Source organism: Rhincodon typus, chromosome 16 (genome assembly GCF_021869965.1).
Source record: "Rhincodon typus isolate 14 chromosome 16, sRhiTyp1.1, whole genome shotgun sequence".
NCBI classification, from domain to species: Eukaryota; Metazoa; Chordata; class Chondrichthyes; order Orectolobiformes; family Rhincodontidae; genus Rhincodon; species Rhincodon typus.
The window spans coordinates 941,383-959,364 of NC_063347.1; the positions used below are offsets into that span (position 1 = coordinate 941,383).

General features: G+C 42.6%; 1 protein-coding gene across 1 annotated transcript in view; it reads left to right on the top strand.

Moving 5' to 3' along the window:
* Positions 1 to 17,982, top strand: part of LOC109933574 (protein RFT1 homolog) — a 70,921-nt gene that overhangs the window by 1,349 nt on the left and 51,590 nt on the right. Inside the window, exons 3-5 of the mRNA XM_048606651.1 lie at positions 4,956 to 5,034; positions 10,881 to 10,931; positions 13,098 to 13,228. Of these exons, the coding sequence (XP_048462608.1) occupies positions 4,956 to 5,034; positions 10,881 to 10,931; positions 13,098 to 13,228 (261 nt within the window). The remainder of the gene's footprint in view (positions 1 to 4,955; positions 5,035 to 10,880; positions 10,932 to 13,097; positions 13,229 to 17,982) is intronic.

The window sequence follows — 17,982 nt, forward strand, 5'->3', positions numbered from 1 at the left end:
GGTATAGACTGGGAAAGGAGTTTAGCAGCAAAGGCACTCGGTATAGACTGGGAAAGGAGTTTAGCAGCAAAGGCACTTGGTATAGACTGGGAAAGGAGTTTAGCAGCAAAGGCACTTGAGAAACGATGACAGACATTGAAGAAAATAGCTCATGGCTAACAGTAAAGATATCTCTTAGTGAGGAAGAAGATTTTTAGGAAGTCAACAATGGTTAACAAGAAAAGTTAAGGAAAGCCTCAAATTGAAAGAAAAGAAATACAATGGGGCAAAGATTAGTGATAAGTCAGAGGATTGAAAACGTTTTATAAACCAGCAAAAGATCACATAAAATATAATAAAGAGGGACAAAATAAACTTTAAGGTAAATTTGCAAATAAAATCACGACAGGAGGCAAGAGCTCCTTTTAATATGTAAAAAGGAAGAGAGAAGCTAAAATGAATACGGACCCCTTGGAGAAGGAGACAAGAGAAATAGTAATGGGAAGGCAGGAAATAGCAAAGGAGTTAAAATAGTACTTTACATCAGTCTTCATTGTAGAAAACACCCACAGCATCCCAAATTTACTAAATATTCAAGGGGCAAAAAAAGTAGTGGAAATAAATACAATAACCGTGACTGGAGAAAAGGTATGAGGGAATCTAATGGGGCTAAAGACAGATAAATCCCCTGGACCAGATCAGGTGTATCCTCAGATATTAAAGGAAATAGCTACAGAGATAGTGGATGCACTTGTAGTAATCTCCCAGGAATCCTTAGATTCTGGAAAAGTCCTAGAGGATTGGAAAACTGCTGAAGTAACACCTTTATAGAAAAAGGGAAGGAGACAAAAAAAACAGGTGACTATAGGCCAGTCAGCTTAACATCTGTTGTTGTGAAAATGTTAGAGACTGTTATACAGGGTGTAACAGCAGAGCATTTAGAAATACTTAATATAATCAGATTGAGTCAGCACAGCTTCATGAAAGGGAAATCATTCCTGACAATCGTGCTGGAATTTTTTTAAGAAAGTAACAAACAGGATGCACAAAGGGGAAATATTGGATGTGATGTATTTGTGTTTTCAGAAGGTGTTTGTTAAGGTATCACACATTAGGCTGCTTAATAAGATAAGGGCTCAGCGTGTTGGTATGTTAGCATGAGTAGAGGACTGATTAGCTAATAGAAGACAGAGAATTGGGATAAGGTGGGCATTTTCAGAAAGGCAACATATAACTAGTGGTATGCCATAGGGATCTGTGCTGAGATCTCAATTATTTATGATACATATTAGTGATTTGGATGAGGCAAGTTAATGTGCTATAGCCAAGTTTGTGGATGACACAAAATAGGTGGTAAGACACTGGCAAAGAAGATATGAAGAAGGTTATAGATGGATTAAGTGAGTGGGCAAAAACTTGGCAGCTGGTATGTAATGTAGGAGAATGTGAGGTAATGCATTTTGGCAGGAAGACTAGAGGAGCTGAATATTATTTAAATGAAGAAAGACTGCAGAAAGCTTCAGAACAGAGGAATTTGGGACTCCTTGTCCATGAGTCTCAAAAAGTATCCAAGTTCAACAGGAATAGGGAAACCAAATGGAATATTAGCTAATATTTCAAAGGGAATGGAGTACAAAAGTAGGGAGATTTTGTTAAAACTGTACGAAGCACTAGTCAGACCACAGCTGGAATACTGTGAACAGTTATGGACCCCATGTCAAAGGAAAGATCTGCTAGCATTGGAGGCAGCCCAGAGAATGTTCACTAGGCTGATACTTGGTATGGAAGGACTGTGTTATGAAGAGAGGTTCAGTAGATTGGGCCAATACTCATTGGAATTTAGAAGAATGAGAGGCTACTTCATTGAAAGATGCAGCTTTCTTTGAGGACTTGACAGGGTAAATGTGGAAAAATTGTTTCCCCTTGTGAGAGAGTCTGGGACCAAGGGGTTTAACTTCACAAAAAGGGTTCACAAATTTAAGACCGAGATAAGGAGAAATTTCCTCTCGGGTTGGTGGGGGGGAGATGTGGTGAATCAGTGGAATTCTTTACCGTAAAGGGCTGTTGAAATTGTGTCATTAAGTTTATTCAACAGGAATAGACAGCTTTTTAATCAGGAAGGGAATCGGGGGCATGGGGAAAAAGGCAGGAAAGTGGAGTCCAGGACTATCAGATCAGCCATAATCTCAATGAATGGCGGAATAGACTTGATGAACTGAATGGCTAATCAATGCTTCTATGTCTCATGCTCTTAGGAATGAGTAGCATGAACCTTCTCTGAACTGCTTCTAAAGCAATTATATCTGTCAAATAATAAGACCAAAATTGTACCCAGCAATCCAGATGTGGACTGACCAAGACCTGTGTAGCTGCAGCAAAAACACCCACTTTTTATATTTCATTACACTGACAATAGATGGCAACATTTCATTTGCCTTCCTAATCTCTTGCTGGATCTCCATACTAATAGTCTGGGACTTTATTTCCTGGAGCGTGGGTAGTTGAGGGCGACCTTTATAGAGGTTTATAAAATCTGAGGGGAGTAGATAAGGTGAATAGCAAAGATCTTTTCCCTAGGGTGGGGAATTCAAAAATAGAGGGCTTAGGTTTAAGGTGACAGGGGAAAGATTTAAAAGGAACCTTTCGTACAGAAGGTGTTGCATATATGGAACAAGCTGCCAGAGGAAAGAGTAGATGTGGGTACAATTATAACATTTAAAAGACATTTGGACAGGTATGTGGATAGCAAAGGTTTAGAGGGATATGGGCCAAAGTTGGGCAAGTAGGACTAGTTTAGCTTGGGAAACTTGATTGCCATGGACTAGTTGGACCGAAGGGGCAGTTTCTATGCTGTGTGACTCTATCTTCCAATCTAGTGAGATCCTTCCAGAAATTAAAAATTTTGGAAAATTATAATTAATGCCTGTACTATCTCTGTAAATACTTATTTCCGGACCTTAGGATGAAGACCATCTGGTCTTGGGAGCTTGTCAGTCTTTAGGTCTACTCATTTTCCTTGTAGCTTTTCCCTGATGATGGTGATTATTTCAATTTCCTCCATCCCTGTCACTTTTTGATTTTCAAGTATCTTTAGGAAGTTTTCTAAGTCTTCTACAATGAAAAAAGACACAAAATTACCTGTTCAGCAGCTGCGGTATTTACAGTGTTCTGTTGGTAATTGCCAGTCTTTCTGTCTCTAGAAGATCAACACTAGCTACAATTAATCTTTTTCTATTTAAATTTTCTTAGAAACTCTCTATCTCATTTTACATTACTAGCTAGCTTTTCTTATATCATCTTCTCATTCTGTCTCCCTTTTTTGATTACTTATTCTTCCCTGGCTCTCCAGTTATGATCACCATCACTCAGAGGCTCCTTTACCATGATGTTATTAATTAATGTTGTCACATTGCTCATTGCCAGGTCTAGAATAACCTGCTGTCTGGTTGACTCTGGAATATGCTGCTCTAAACAATTGTTCCAAAGAAACTCTTATTACCTCAGTTTCCAAAAGATCTTGTCAATCTGAGTCAAGTCTACAACCTACGAAGTCACCCATGATTAATGTGTTATCTTTCTTATACTCCTGATTTGTCTCTTCCTGTATAATCCATCCTGCCATGTAACGACTGCTAGAGGGCCTATGAACAACTCCCGCAAGAGATCTCTTATGTCTTTCTTATGTCTTAATTTTACCAAACTGAATCCACAACTTGCTCTTCAAGCTCTGACTACAATATTAATGATATCCTTAATTAACAGAGCTACCATACCAATTTTTCCTATCTTCCTATCTTTGAACTATCAAATAGCTTTCAATATTCAGGTCCCAGTCTTGCTCACCCTGTGGTGTCGGACCAAAGAATGGAAGACAATTTTGAAATCTTCTTAGTGTTATGACACAGTATAGCAAGCCAAACCAAATCAGCCTGACTTTAACAGGATTTGCAGCACAACGATCTTAAAGCGTTCAGCAGTGCTCAAAATTGCTCAATTGTTCCTTACCAGACTGCAAATTTATAACTTTATGAGTTATAACTTAAACAAAAATGAACAATCTATTATTAAGACTGTAACTTTAGCAGAAAACGGATGAAGTACAAGGCAAACTAATTAATATCTGTGATCTAAACTCGATCCTCGTGAATATAAACCTGCACTAAAACGCCAACAGACAGACGCACTGTTAAGGATTAAATTTTTTAAAAATACAAGCATTTTAATTTGTCAGTTTGATAACCATTTCATTGATGAATACCAGGCCTTCGTGAAATCCTTTGATGATGGTTATATTACAGGCATTTGGTACTATACATCTTGCTTGAAATCTAAACATACTAGTCAATACAAACAGCTTAAGCAGACTGCTGGAGACTTTTATTTATTTCTTATAACTGGATTCTTTCTTCAGAACATTCAACAAGTTGATAACTGGAGAATAACTAGAGAAAGCAAAACCAAAAAAACCTGGCCATGTCCAGCAGCTTCCAAAGCAAAGACTCCCTTCTGCCCTGAACCCCGGAAGAGCCAGTTCATTCTTTGTTTTCTCTTTCTTTTCAAACATTCTCTGAAATGGGCTGGCCAGCACTAATCCTCCTTAGATTGATCAATTTATCATGCATTCAGCTGCCAGTCCTTGAGCCTAACAGCATCTTGGTGCCAAATTGGTGACAGTGTTCTTAGAGCAGTAATTAACACGCATTATCTTTTCAGGCCAGTTCCCAATAGCAAACATCAGTCTTTTGTTCTTTCAAAGCAAGCTACTATACAAAGTTCAATTCTCAACTTCAACTCTCGGTTCCAAACCAAAAATAAAACAAAGATAATGATGGTCTCAACATTAGTTTTGGTTTCTCAATTATATTTAATTTATTGTGATACATACAGTTTGGCACATCTGATTTTGTTGAAAGCAGTTTTAATTTCTTGTGTGATTACATGCCAATATAATTCTGCTAACTGATTTTATTTTTCAGCCTATCATTGATCTGAGGCTGGCTATTCTTACTTGGACCTTCTACAAACAATCTTTTCTGAAGCAGGTCCTGACAGAAGGTGCGAACAGGTTACAGACAGGGATCAAATGACTTTGCACATGTTTATCTGCCACGATGAAGCTTTGGATTTATTCTGTATATGTCTCTCTGTCTTTACATAATCTCTGATGGTGCAGAAATGTGTCTACGTGTCATAACGACAATATTTTCAGATATTGAGTAATGTTTTGTATCTGTCTTCACAGTAGAAATGATATGGAGGTGCCGGTATTGGACTGGCGTGGACTAGATCAGAAATCACACAACACCAGGTTATTGTCCAACAGGTTTATTTGAAAACACAAGCTTTCAGAGCCTCACTCTTTCTTCAGGTGTTAGTTAGAGAGGTAGTATCAGACGTAGAATTTATAAGTAAAAGATCAAAGGGTCACACCACCGATAAGGATATATTAAACAAACCTAAGATACTGTTAAATCTTTAATCAGTTCGAAGGTTTTAATTGATTAATATGTATTTGTAAATCCCTAAATTCCTTTCAAGTCACTGTCCGGAGAGAACTAAAGGTTTTACTGGTGTAAAGAAGAGGTGACATTTTAGGTCAGACAATGCATGTTAGGTGTGAGGCCTTGTTTAGCATCTGTTTGTGTTTTGGTTTGGAGTCAGACTGGTTTAATTTTTCAAGTATTAATGTATAAAACTCCACATTGACTGACTGTCTATAAATTGTGTGCTTTTTGAACAAAATAGAATGTACCTGCAAATGCACGTTCACCCCATAGATTTGTGTGTGTGTGTGTGAGGGAGAGTGTATCTGTGTGTGTGTGGGGGGGGGGGAGAGGGTGTGTGTGTTGGGCGGAGAGTGTATGTGTGTGTGGGGAGGCAAAGAGAAAGAGTGTGTATGTGTGTGCGTGGGAGAGACGTATGTGTGGCATTGTGTGGAAGCGTGTGTGTGTGTGTGGGAGAGAGAGAGTGTCTGTGTGTGTGTGTTGTGGAGAAAGAGGGTGTGCGCGTGTTGGAGAGAGAGGGGGAGTGTGCGCGTGTTGGAGAGAGAGGGGGAGTGCGCGCGTGTGTTGGAGAGAGAGAGTGTGCGCGTGTGTGGGGGAGAGAGAGAGTGTGCGTGTGTGTGTGGGGGAAAGAGAGTGCGCGCGTGTTGGAGAGAGAGAGAGTGCGAGTGTGTTGGAGAGAGAGAGTGTGCGTTTGTGTGGGGAGAGAGTGTGTGTGTGAGAGAGAGAGGGAGAGAGTGTGTGTGGGAGAGAGAGAGGACGTAGGTGACAACTATGAGGTTATTCACTTTGGAAGCAAAAACAAGAAGGCAGATACCTGAATGGCTGTAAATTGGGAGAGGGGAGTGTGCAGTGGGACCTGAGTGTCCTTGTGCACCAGTTACTGAAGGTAAGCATGCAGGTGCAGCAGGTGCTAAAGAAGGCAAATGGTATGTTGGCCTTCATTGCGAGAGGTTTTGAGTACAGAAGCAGGGCTGTGTTGTTGCAGTTACACAGGGCCTTGGTGAGACCACAGCTGAAATAATGTGTGCAGTTTTGGTCTCCTTTTCTGAGGAAGGACGCTCTTGCTCTCGAGGGAGTGCAGTGAAGGTTTATCAGGCTGATTCTGGGGATGGCGGGTCTGACGTATGAGGAGAGATTGACCAGGTTGGGATTGTTTTCACTGGAGTTCAGATGAATGAGGGGGGATCTCATAGACGCTTACAAAATTCTAACAGGACTGGACAGGGTAGATGCAGGAGGATATTCCCGATGGTGGGTGTGTCCAGAACCAGGGGTCACAGTATGAGGATTCGGGGTAGACCATTTAGGACGGAGATGAGGAGACGTTTCTTCACCCAAAGAGTGATGAGCCTGTGGAATTCATTTCCACAGGAAGTAATTGATGCCAAAATATTGAATTTATTCAAGAGGCGACTAGATATAGCACTTGGGGCGAATGGGATCAAAGGTTACGGGGAGAAAGCAGGATTAGGCTATTGAGTTGGATGATCAGCCAGGATCATGAAGAATGGCAGAGCAGGCTCAAAGGGCCAAATGGCCGTCTCCTGCTCCCATATTCTATGTATCTATGTCTGATTAGCACATTTGGGGACAGCACAAAAATTGGGGGAATCTACAGATCGTAAGGAAGGTTGTCAGAGGATACAGGAGGAAGATAGATAGGTTTGAGACTTGGACAGACAAAATGGAATTTTGTCCAGACAAATGCAAGGTGATGTATTTTGGAAGGTTTAATACAGGAGGGAAGTATAAAGCAAATGACAAACCCTTAACATACAGAGGGATCACAGAGGAGGAGTGCTGAACGTCTTAAAACGCATAGAGGTGAATAAATCCCCAGGATCTGATCAGGTGTATCCTAGAACTCTGTGGGAAGTGAGGGAAGAGATTGTATGGCCACTTGCTGAGATATTTGTATCATTGATAGCCACTGGTGAGGTGCCAGAAGACTGGAGGTTGGCTAACGAGATGCCACTATTTAAGAAAGGTGGTAAGGAAAAGCCACAGAATATAGACTGGTGAGCCTGACAGTTGGTGGTGGGCAAGTTGTTGGAGGGAATCCTGAAGGACAGGATTTACATGTATTTGGAAAGGCAAGGACTGATTAGCGATAGTTAACATGGCTTTGCGCATGGGAAATCATGTCTCACTAACTTGACTGAGTTTTTTGAAGAACTAACGAAGAGGATTGATGAGGACAGAGCGGTGGAGGTGATCTATATGGACTTCAGTAAGGCATTCGACAAGGTTCAACAAGGGATATGGGCCAAATGCTGGCAAATGGGACTAGATTTATATAGGATATTTGGTTAGCATGGACGAATTGGACTGAAGGGTCTGTTTCCATGCTGTACCTCTCTAGAGGTCCACAGTTCCCTGAAAATGACAGCGCAAGTGGATAAGGTGGTGAAGAAGGCATATAGCATGCCTGCCTTCATCCGTCGGGGCACACAGTATAAAATTTGGCAAGTCATGTTGCAGCTGTTTAGAACTTTAGTTAGGCCGCATTTGGAATATTGCATACAGTTCTGGTCGTCACACTATCAGAAGGATATGGCGGCTTTGGAGAGGGTACACAAAAGGTTAACCAGGATGTTGTTTGGCCTGGAGTGTATTAGCTGTGAGGAGAAATTGGACAAACTCAATTTGTTCTCACATGAACGTCAGAGCCTAAGGGATGACCTGATAGAAGTTTACAGAATTGAGAGGCGTGGATAGAATGGGTAGGCAGAGTCTTTTCACTGGGTGGAAACGTCAGTTATCCAGGGTAAATGGAGGAATGTTTAAAGGAGACATGAGAGGCAACTCTTTTATACAGAGGGTTGTAAGTGCCTGGAAGGCACTGACAGAGGAGGTGGTGGAGGCAGATACAATAGTAGCATTTAGCAGGCATCTTGACAGATACATAAATAGGCAGGGAATAAAGGGATACGGACCATATAGTGACAAAAGCTTTTTAGTTTAGAAAAGCATCATGTGTTGGCACAGACTTTGTGGGCCAAAGGACCTGTTTTGTGCTGTTCTTTGTACCACATTTTGTGTATTTACAGTCGTACGTTATAGTTTTGTCTTTGCATTTCTCATTGTGCTTCTTAGCCTGCTCCTATCTGTGTTTTTTTTATTAATTCGTTCATAGGATGAGGGTGTCACTGGCTAAGCCAGCATTTATTGCCCATCCCTAATTGCCCAGAGGGCAGTTAAGAGTCAAACACATTGCTGTGGGTCTGGCCAGATCAGAAAAGGATGGCAGTTACCCTCCCTAAAGGACATTAGTGAACCAGATGGTTTTTTCCAACAATTGACAGTGGATTCTTGGTCATCATTAGACTGTTAATTTCAGTTTTATTTTAATTGAATTCAAACTGCACCAACTGCTGTGGCGGGATTTGAACTTGAGTCCCCAGAACACTACATGGGTCTCGGAATTAATAGTCCAGCAATAATGCCAGTGGGTCATTGCCTCCCCCCGGTAAGGTACAACTTCCTTCCTTATTCCAGCCCAAAATACACTTCTAGAACCTTATTTGTCTTTTCTACTTCTATAAGCCAGTACTGGTTCCAATATCCCAATAGTCTACCATGCTTCAAGCAAGCACCATTCCTGCCTAACGTAAAAACAGAAAGTGCTGGAATATTCTACAGTTCTTGCACTATCTCTGGAAAGAGAAGCAGAGTTAATATTTTGTATTGAAAAACTGTTCTCCAAAGGAGAGTACTTGGACTTGAAACATTAACTGTTTCTCTCCTTGTGAATGTAATAAGACCATAACAAGTAGGAACAAGAGTAGGTTGTTTGGTTCCTTAACCCCGCTGCACTCCTCACATCCACTTCCCTGTCCTTTCCCCATAGCCGTTGATGCCCCAAATAATCAAGAATCTGTCTCGGCCTTAAATTGACATAAAGACCCCCACAGCTCTCTGTGGCAACGAGTTCCAAAGACACTCAACCCTCTGTAGCCAGACCTGCTGATTTTCATCACCACTTACTGTTTTTATTTTAGACTTCTAACATCTGCAATGCTTTACTTTTATTTGATTGTTCCTCCCCATCTTCCTATTTCTACTTTGGCTGTGTGTAGCAGTGGGACCACTCGTGAGGTCCTGCTTTTCAACTTCCTCCCAGCTCCTGAAAGTCTGACCTTATGACCTCAATATGTATGTACAAACATGGAGCTGACGTTGTTAATTTGGCCCCTCAAGCCTTCTCACAAAATCTGACTATAACCTCAAATCTACAGTTCTGCCTTCCTTTCATAACCTCGCTTGCCAAGAATCTGTCTACCCCTGCCTTAACAATATTCAAGGACTCTGTTCACACCACTTTTCAAGAAGAGTGTTCCACAACTCTCAACCCCCATAGGAAAGCAATTCTCTTATCTCCGTTGATTTTTAAACAGTGACCCGTCATTCTAGATGCTTCCAGAAAAGGAAAAGTCCTCTCCACATCTACCCTGAAAACTCCAGACATCTACCTGGACTCTGGAGGAGCCAAGATCCCTCTGGACCTTATATTTTTCATTAAAAATAAGTGGACGTCATTTCCCTACCCCAGCACCCGTCCCTGGAACACCTGGACAACAAGAACACTTACAACAGACTCCTGCTCATTGACTACAGCTCTGCCTTCAACACCATTATCCCCTCCAGACTGATCTCAAAACTCCAAGACCTAGGTCTCGGTCTACCTTCTGCAACTGAATCCTCAGCTTCCTGACCCATAGACCGCAATCAGTGAAGATGGACAACTGCACCTTCTCCACGATAACCCTCAACACTAGAGCCCCCCAAGGATGCATTCTCAGCCCCCTACTGTACACCCTGTACATCCATAGCTGTGTTGCTAAATTCCAAACGAACGCCATCTACAAATTTGCTGACAACGCCACCATAGTAGTACCGATATCAAACAACAATGAGTCAGATTACAATAAGGAGATAAAGGGCTTGGTGACATGGTGCAACGATAACAACCTCTCTCAACGTCAACAAATCTAAAAAACTGATCATCAACTTCAGGAGAAAGCACTAGGCAAATTACTTCCTTCAAAGAGACAACACACACATTGGGCTGCTTGGCTTCTTTCCGTGCTGTAGACATTCTTTGAATCTAAAAGACATGCGATGCCCTGAGGCTCCCGTGTAGTGCAACAATTGCAATAAACAGGTCTCTGAAACCAATCCATGATGTAAAAGAAAACCCTCTGTTTCCAATGAATACACTATTTAAAGTATTAATTTTAACACATATTTTTCAACCTGTTAGGTGTGGTTACATCTCACTGGGGTCATCCACTGGAAATCAAGCTCTGCTTTTCGTGGAATCATCACAAGAGTTAAAAATTTTAAATAAGTGTGCAAAAATTCTCCAATCTCCTTGTCTTTCTGTTTGTATTCCAGGTGAACGATATGTCATGACCTTTCTAAATGTGTTAAATTTTGGAGATCAAGGTATGTGCATTATTTTCTTGATATGGTCTGTCTAGTTGAATGTAAAGCGCTTTATTACAAAGGTGTACAGTAGTGTTATTAACGTTGCTTCTCTATTATACTGAGCGAATGTGTAACAAGTGTTCAGTGAGCGCAGTCTGGTGCTGCTCGTGAACAAGACACCTTGGCTCACTGGCAGCATTGACAGGTTTTGAGACCAAGATGGTAGAAATTAAACACTTAATTTCAGACAACAGTTGAGTATTGTGTAGAAGGAGAGTGCACCCCACGGTTCTGTGCACAATTAACAGTCATTAAATCAGACTCTGGGTTAGATGGGAAATGTGGGTTTCTCTTTCCTGGAGGTCAAGTGCTGAACAATCCTGAACGGATTAGTGAGTGGATATTAGGAAACACAGAGAGGGGAAAGATTTAAAAGGGACCTTGGGGCAACTTCTTCAACAAGAGGGTGAGGCGTGTATGGAATCAGCTGCCACAGGAAGTGGTGGAGGCTGGTAAATTATAACATTTAAAAGGCATCTGGATGGTATATGAATAGGAAGGGTTTAGAGGGATAACAGTGTAGAGCTGGATGAACACAGCAGGCCAAGCAGCATCATAGGAGCAGGAAGGCTGACGTTTTGGGCCCAGATCCTTCTTCAGAAATGGGCTTGGAGATGCCGGCGCATTGCTGCGAGCGTGTGTTTCAGGAGTCGCAGGGAGAAACGCTTCTGAAGGATCTCAATGCTCTGAATATGGACATTGTCACGGTTGGGGCCAAATTGGGAAGGCCTGACTGTGGACTGTAGTCCATTGGGGATGATCTGGTTCCGTAGGCAGGTACTAAGAAAGGTGATGTAGCTGTAGTACCTGGTTTGCTTCAGGACGTGGTTGAGCAGTTTCAAGGCCGAAGAGATTACGAGAGAGTTGCAGTGGGAGAGAGATCCCCTGAGGTTTGTCCGGAGGGAGGAGGGTAACTTCTTCAGGGTAGGCATCCTTAGAAGAGGCTTCGCAGTGGGGTTAAAATTGTATCAGAGATAGTAGGAACTGCAGATGCTGGAAAATCTGAGATAACAAGGTGTAGAGCTGGATGAACACAGCAGGCCAAGCAGCATCATAGGAGCAGGAAGGCTGACGTTTCGGGCCTAGACCCTTCTTCAGAAATGGGGGAGGGGAAGGGGGTTCTGAAATAAATAGGGAGAGAGGGGGAGGCAGATAGAAGATGGATAGAGGAGAAGATAGGTGGAGAGGAGACTACGAGAGAGTTGCAGTGGGAGAGAGATCCCCTGAGGTTTGTCCGGAGGGAGGAGGGTAACTTCTTCAGGGTAGGATCCTTTGAAGAGGCTATATGGGCCAAATGCTGGCAAATGGGACTAGATTATTTAGGATATCTGGGCGGTATGGACAAGTTGGACTGAAGCATCTGTTTCCGTGCTATGCATACTCTGTGACTCTACAAGTCTCACTTGTTGAGACTAAAAGGGAGTCTGGTTGTTGCTGTGATTTTCCTGACTGTTCATGGATAGAACATGGACCGATCTGTTGCTGATTGCGTACAGCTGAAATGGTTAATTGTTTTCATGAAGCAGTGTGAATGGGAAGGGAGAAACATCACAGAATCTGTAATGTTAAATTCATAAGACAATGTCCATCTACCCCTTAGTTCATGATGTTTAAAGTTTTTGAGAAGATTTGTAGCTCAGGTTGTGGATGAAGTTGTAGACATGCTCGCTGAGCTGGTGTGTTTGATTGCAGACATTTTGTCACCCTGTTAGGTAACATTGTCAGTGCTCCTCTGGTGAAGCGTTAGTGTTCTGTCCGGCTTGTTATTTATGTGCCTCAGTTTGCTGGGGTGGTTGGCATCACTTCCAGTTCTGTTTTTTAGTGGTTTATATTATCGGGTCCAGTTCAATGTGTTTGTTTATGGAGTTCTGGTTGGAATGCCAGGCCTCCAGGAATTCCTTGGTGTCTCTGTTTGGCTTATACTATTATGGATGTGTTGTCCAAGTCAAATTTGTGTCCTTCTTTGTCCAATTGTATTGAGACCAGTGAGAATTGGTCGTGTCTCTTGGTGTCACCTATCTCACTGACTCTTTCCAGAGCTGAGTCCAACTTTGAGGGGACTGCTGACTGCACAAGTGTTTGCAATTTGCTGGCATAGTTACTTATATGTGGTTTTTGATGCAGGTGTGTATGATATTGTCAATAATCTGGGATCGCTGGTGGCCAGATTCCTCTTCCTTCCCATTGAGGAAAGCTTCTATGTTTTCTTTGTCAAAGTACTTGAACGAGGAAAGGACATTGGACACCAGAAACAGGTAATGCTTTGCTGCAGCAAACCGCCAGACTGTCAGGTGCTGTGGTACCTCTGGATCCAGCTACTATACTGATAGGAACAATTGAATTGCATGATTCTTCAATAGAGAGGATGTTTGTGCCAGTGTCTAAGGAGAGGAGAAAGAGGCAGTAACGATATTAGATACATAGGTAAAAAGAAATATTTAAAAGATTCACAGTAGTCAATGTAAAAAAGGCACCTGACCTGGATGGCAATGAATTTTGAAATTTATTGAAATGGTGGAAACATTGGAGGCTATGGTGAAAATCTTCCAATTTTCCTTGGATTTGAGTAGTGCCAGAGAATAATAAATGTTACATTCATGCTTAAAAAAGAGGAGGATAAAAAAAAACCAGTTAGTCAGCCTAACACCGATGGTGGGAAACCTTTAGAGATATTAATCCAGGACAAAATAGATTGACATTTGGAAAAGTATGTGTGAATAAACGGAAAATCAATATGCGTTGATTAAAGACTGTGTTTTGTAGAAATGCCATCTGTAGGTAACACAGATACAGAAACTTGACCTGGCAGTGCTATGCCACTGCCAAGTTACAGGTACAACTGACTGGAAGGATAGTCTATTTAACAAGCCTTCCAGTGTTCACCGAAGTGGTAGTTGCTGAGTGCCAAACTGGATAAAGTCCTCAATGCAATCAGCACTAACTCCCCAACAGCCTACTCCAAGTACAATAGAGCTTGCAGCCACTGTACCCCCCATCATAAGAAGCTGCCCAGCTGAACACTTGACTCTGCTTTGTGACCTTTGCTCTAGTTCCCAGTCTTTGACTTCACATCCAGACTTTATCCTCGCTGCTCGAACTTTGGCCTCAGCCAGGCCACCTGCACGTGCTCAACCAGTGAGACGTTGTGCAGCAAACGTAGATTCATTCTGGCTTGGTACGTCAATCCCCAATAACTGATATCACCATAATAATATAGTATAAAACAATCACCATGCCCATTTGTCTACACATAAGCAACCATTTGGGCAGCTATCTTTACATTCATCACTCCGTTAATTAAAAGCAGATAGTGTTTGATTAACTTAGAACAAAGAAGAACAAAGAAAATTACAGTACAGGAACAGGCCCTTCGGCCCTCCAAGCCTGCACTGACATGCTGCCTGTCGCAACTAAAACCCCCTACCCTTCCGGGGACCGTATCCCTCTATTCCCATCCTGTTCATGTATTTGTGAAGACGCCCTTTAAAAGTCACTATTGTATCTGCTTCCAGTACCTCCCCGGCAGCGGATTCCAGGCACCCACCACTCTCTGTGTAAAAAAAACTTGCCTCGTACATCACCTTTAACCCTTGTCCCTCGAACCTTAAACCCATGGCCCCTGGTAACTGACTCTTCGACCCTGGGAAAAAGCTTCTGACTATCCAGTCTGTCCATGCCCTTCATAATCTTGTAGACCTCTATCAGGTCACCCCTCAACCTCCGTCATTCCAGTGAGAACAACCCATGTTTCTCCAATCTCTCCTCATAGCTAATGCCCTCCATACCAGGCAACATCCTGGTAAATCTTTTCTGTACTCTCTCCAAACCCACCACATCCTTCTGGTAGTGTGGCGACCAGAATTGAACACAACATTCCAAATGCGGCCTAACCAAGGTTCAATAAAGCTGCAACATTATCTGCCAATTTTTAAACTCGGTGCCTCGGCCGATGAAGGCGAGCATGCCATATGCCTTGTTTGACTACCTTCTCCACCTGCGTTGCCACTTTCAGTGACCTGTGTACCTGTACACCCAGATCCCTCTGGCTATCAATACTCTTAAGTGTTCTGTCATTTACTGTATATTTTCCATCTGGATTAGACCTTCTGAAATGCATTACCTCACATTTTTCCAGATTAACATCTCACTGCCCAAGTCACCAACTGATCCATATCCAGCTGTATCCTTTGACAGTCCTCATCGCTATCCGCAATTCCACCAACCTTTGTGTCATGAGCAAACTTGCTAATCAGACCAGTTACATTTTCCTCCACATTATTTATATATACTACAAACAGCAAAGGTCCCAACACTGATCCCTGAGGAACGCCACTAGTCACAGCCCTCCGTTCAGAAACGCACCCTTCCACTGCTACCCTCTGTCTTCTATGACTGAGCCAGTGTTTTATCCATCTTGCAAGCTCACTCTGACCCCGTGCGACTTTACCTTCTGTATCAGCCTGCCGTGAGGGACCTTGTCAAAGGCCTTACTGAAGTCTATACAGACAACATCCACTGCCCTACCCTCATTGATCATCTTCGTCACTTGCTCAAAAAACTCAACCAAGTTAGTGAGACACAACCTCCCCTTCACAAAACCATGTGGCCTGTTGCTAATAAGCCCACTGATTTCCAGGTGGGAGTAAATCCTGTCTCGAAGAATCCTCTCCAATAATTTCCCTACCACTGACGTACGGCTCACCGGCCTGTAATTAGCTGGATTATCCCTACCACCCTTCTTAAGCAAAGGAACAACATTGACTATTCTCCAATCCTCTGGGACTTCCCCTGTAGCCAGTGAGGATACAAAGATTTCTCTCAAGGCCCCATTAATTTCCTCCCTTGTCTCTCTCAGTATTCTGGGGTATATCCCATCAGTCCCTGGGGACTTGTCTAATGTTTTTCAAGACCCCCAATACCTCCTCCCTTTTGATCTCAACATGACCTAAACTATGTACACACTCTTCCCCAGACTCATTACCCCCCAAGTCATTCTCTATGGTGAATACTGACGCAAAGTACTCATTTAATACCTCACCCATTTCCTCTGGGTCCACATATAAATTCCCTTCCCTGTCCTTGAGTAGGCCAACCCTCTGCCTGGCTACCCTCTTGCTCTTTATATATGCACAAAAAGCCTTGGGATTTTCGTTAATCCTGTTGGCCAATGACTTTTCACGACCCCTTTTAGCCCTCCGGACTCACTGCTTACGTACGTTTCTTTCGACTTTCCTTGTATTCCACCCTTGTTTCGTGTGTTCCCAGCCTCCAATCCTTGATAAATGCTTCCTTTTTCTTTTTGCTTAGGCTCACAATATCTCTCATTATCCAAGGTTCCCTAAACTTGCCATACTTATCCTTCATCCTTACTTCCCAGCAACTTACACTTGAAAACCTCCCACTTACCATATGTTGATTTGCCCTCAAACATCTGCCTCCAGTCTATATTCTTCAGTTCCTGCCTAGTATTGTTGTAATTAGCTTTCCTCCAATTTAGCACCTTCACCTGACAACTTGATTGCGTTCTTTCATAGAATGAGAGATTGATACTGCTTATATGGACTTCCAAGAGACATTTGGCAAAATATCATGGAACGGATTTGTTAATAATTGAACCCTGTGGAGCAGTGTCAAGGAGCTTGGGGTGAGAGTGAGAATGAAACAATGAGGTAGAGAATCAGCCTCGATCATGTTGAATTTACAGACTGCGGGAAATTATGTAGAGGAGTTTCCCAGCGATCGGTATTTGGGGCTTTGCATTTTTATATACATTAATAACTTAGATTTGAGTATATGGAGAATAATTTTGAAATTTGAATACATAAACTGGAAGCTGTAGTAAACAGTGAAGGATGTGATAACAACTAATATTTTGGGTCCGGTGACCCTTGCTTAGAACTGATGGTAGCTAGGAAAATGTTGGTTATATGCAGAAGATAGGGTTGGGGGCGTGGGTAAGGAGTAAACTATAGGTGGGGATAGCGCCCAAAGAGAGAGAAGAGCAGTTGGTAGACAAAGGAAATGATAATGATCTGGCTGGGAGGGTGAATAGCTATCAATGGGGACTATTAGTGACTAACAATGGGTTGTGTGTAATGGCAGGCTATGTGATAACAAGGCCTGGTGTGTGGGGTAGGGGGCTAGGACATGGGAGAGTTTAGGCCCTAAAATTATTGAACTCGATATTAAGACCTGAAGGCTGCAGGGTCCCCAAGCAGAAAATGGGATGTTATTCTTCCAGCTTCCATTGAGTTTCGCTGGAATTCTGCAGCAAGTCTGAGACAGAGATGTTGGCCAAGAAACAGGGTGGTGTGTTAATGTGGCAGGCAACTGGAAGCTCAGGGTCTTTTCAGCGAGCAGAATGTAAATGTTCTGTGATACCGTCACCCAGTCTACTCTTCATTTCCCTAATGTAGAGGAGACCACATTGTGAGCAGCGAATGCAGTAGACTAGATTCTGGGAAGTGCAGGTGAAGTGTTGCTTCACCTGGAAGGTATGTTTGGGCCCTTGGATACTGTGGAAGGAGGAGGTAAATGGGCAGGTGCAACATCTTTGCCAGTTGCAGGGGAACGTGCTGTGGAACTATGGGGTGGGGGGTGACCCTTCTTCTGAAGAAGGGTCCCGACCCAAAATGTCAACTTTCCTGCTCCTCTGATGCTGCCTGGCCTGCTTCCTCCAGCTCCACGCTGTGTTATCTCTGACTCCAGCATCGGCAGTTCTTATTATCTCCAAGGGTAGGGCTTATACAATTAAAGGTAGGGCCTTGGGTAGTATTGTAGAACAGGGAGACCTGGGAGTGCAGATACATAATTCTTCAAAGTTTGCATCACATATAGACAGGGTGGTTAAAAAGGTATGGAAGGTTTGAGCTATAAGGAAAGGCTGGAAAGGCTATGACTTCTTTCACTGGAGCATAGTTGAGAGGTTAAAATTGCTTCAGAGATAGTAGGAACTGCAGATGCTGGAGAATCTGAGATAACACGATGTAGAGCTGGATGAACACAGCAG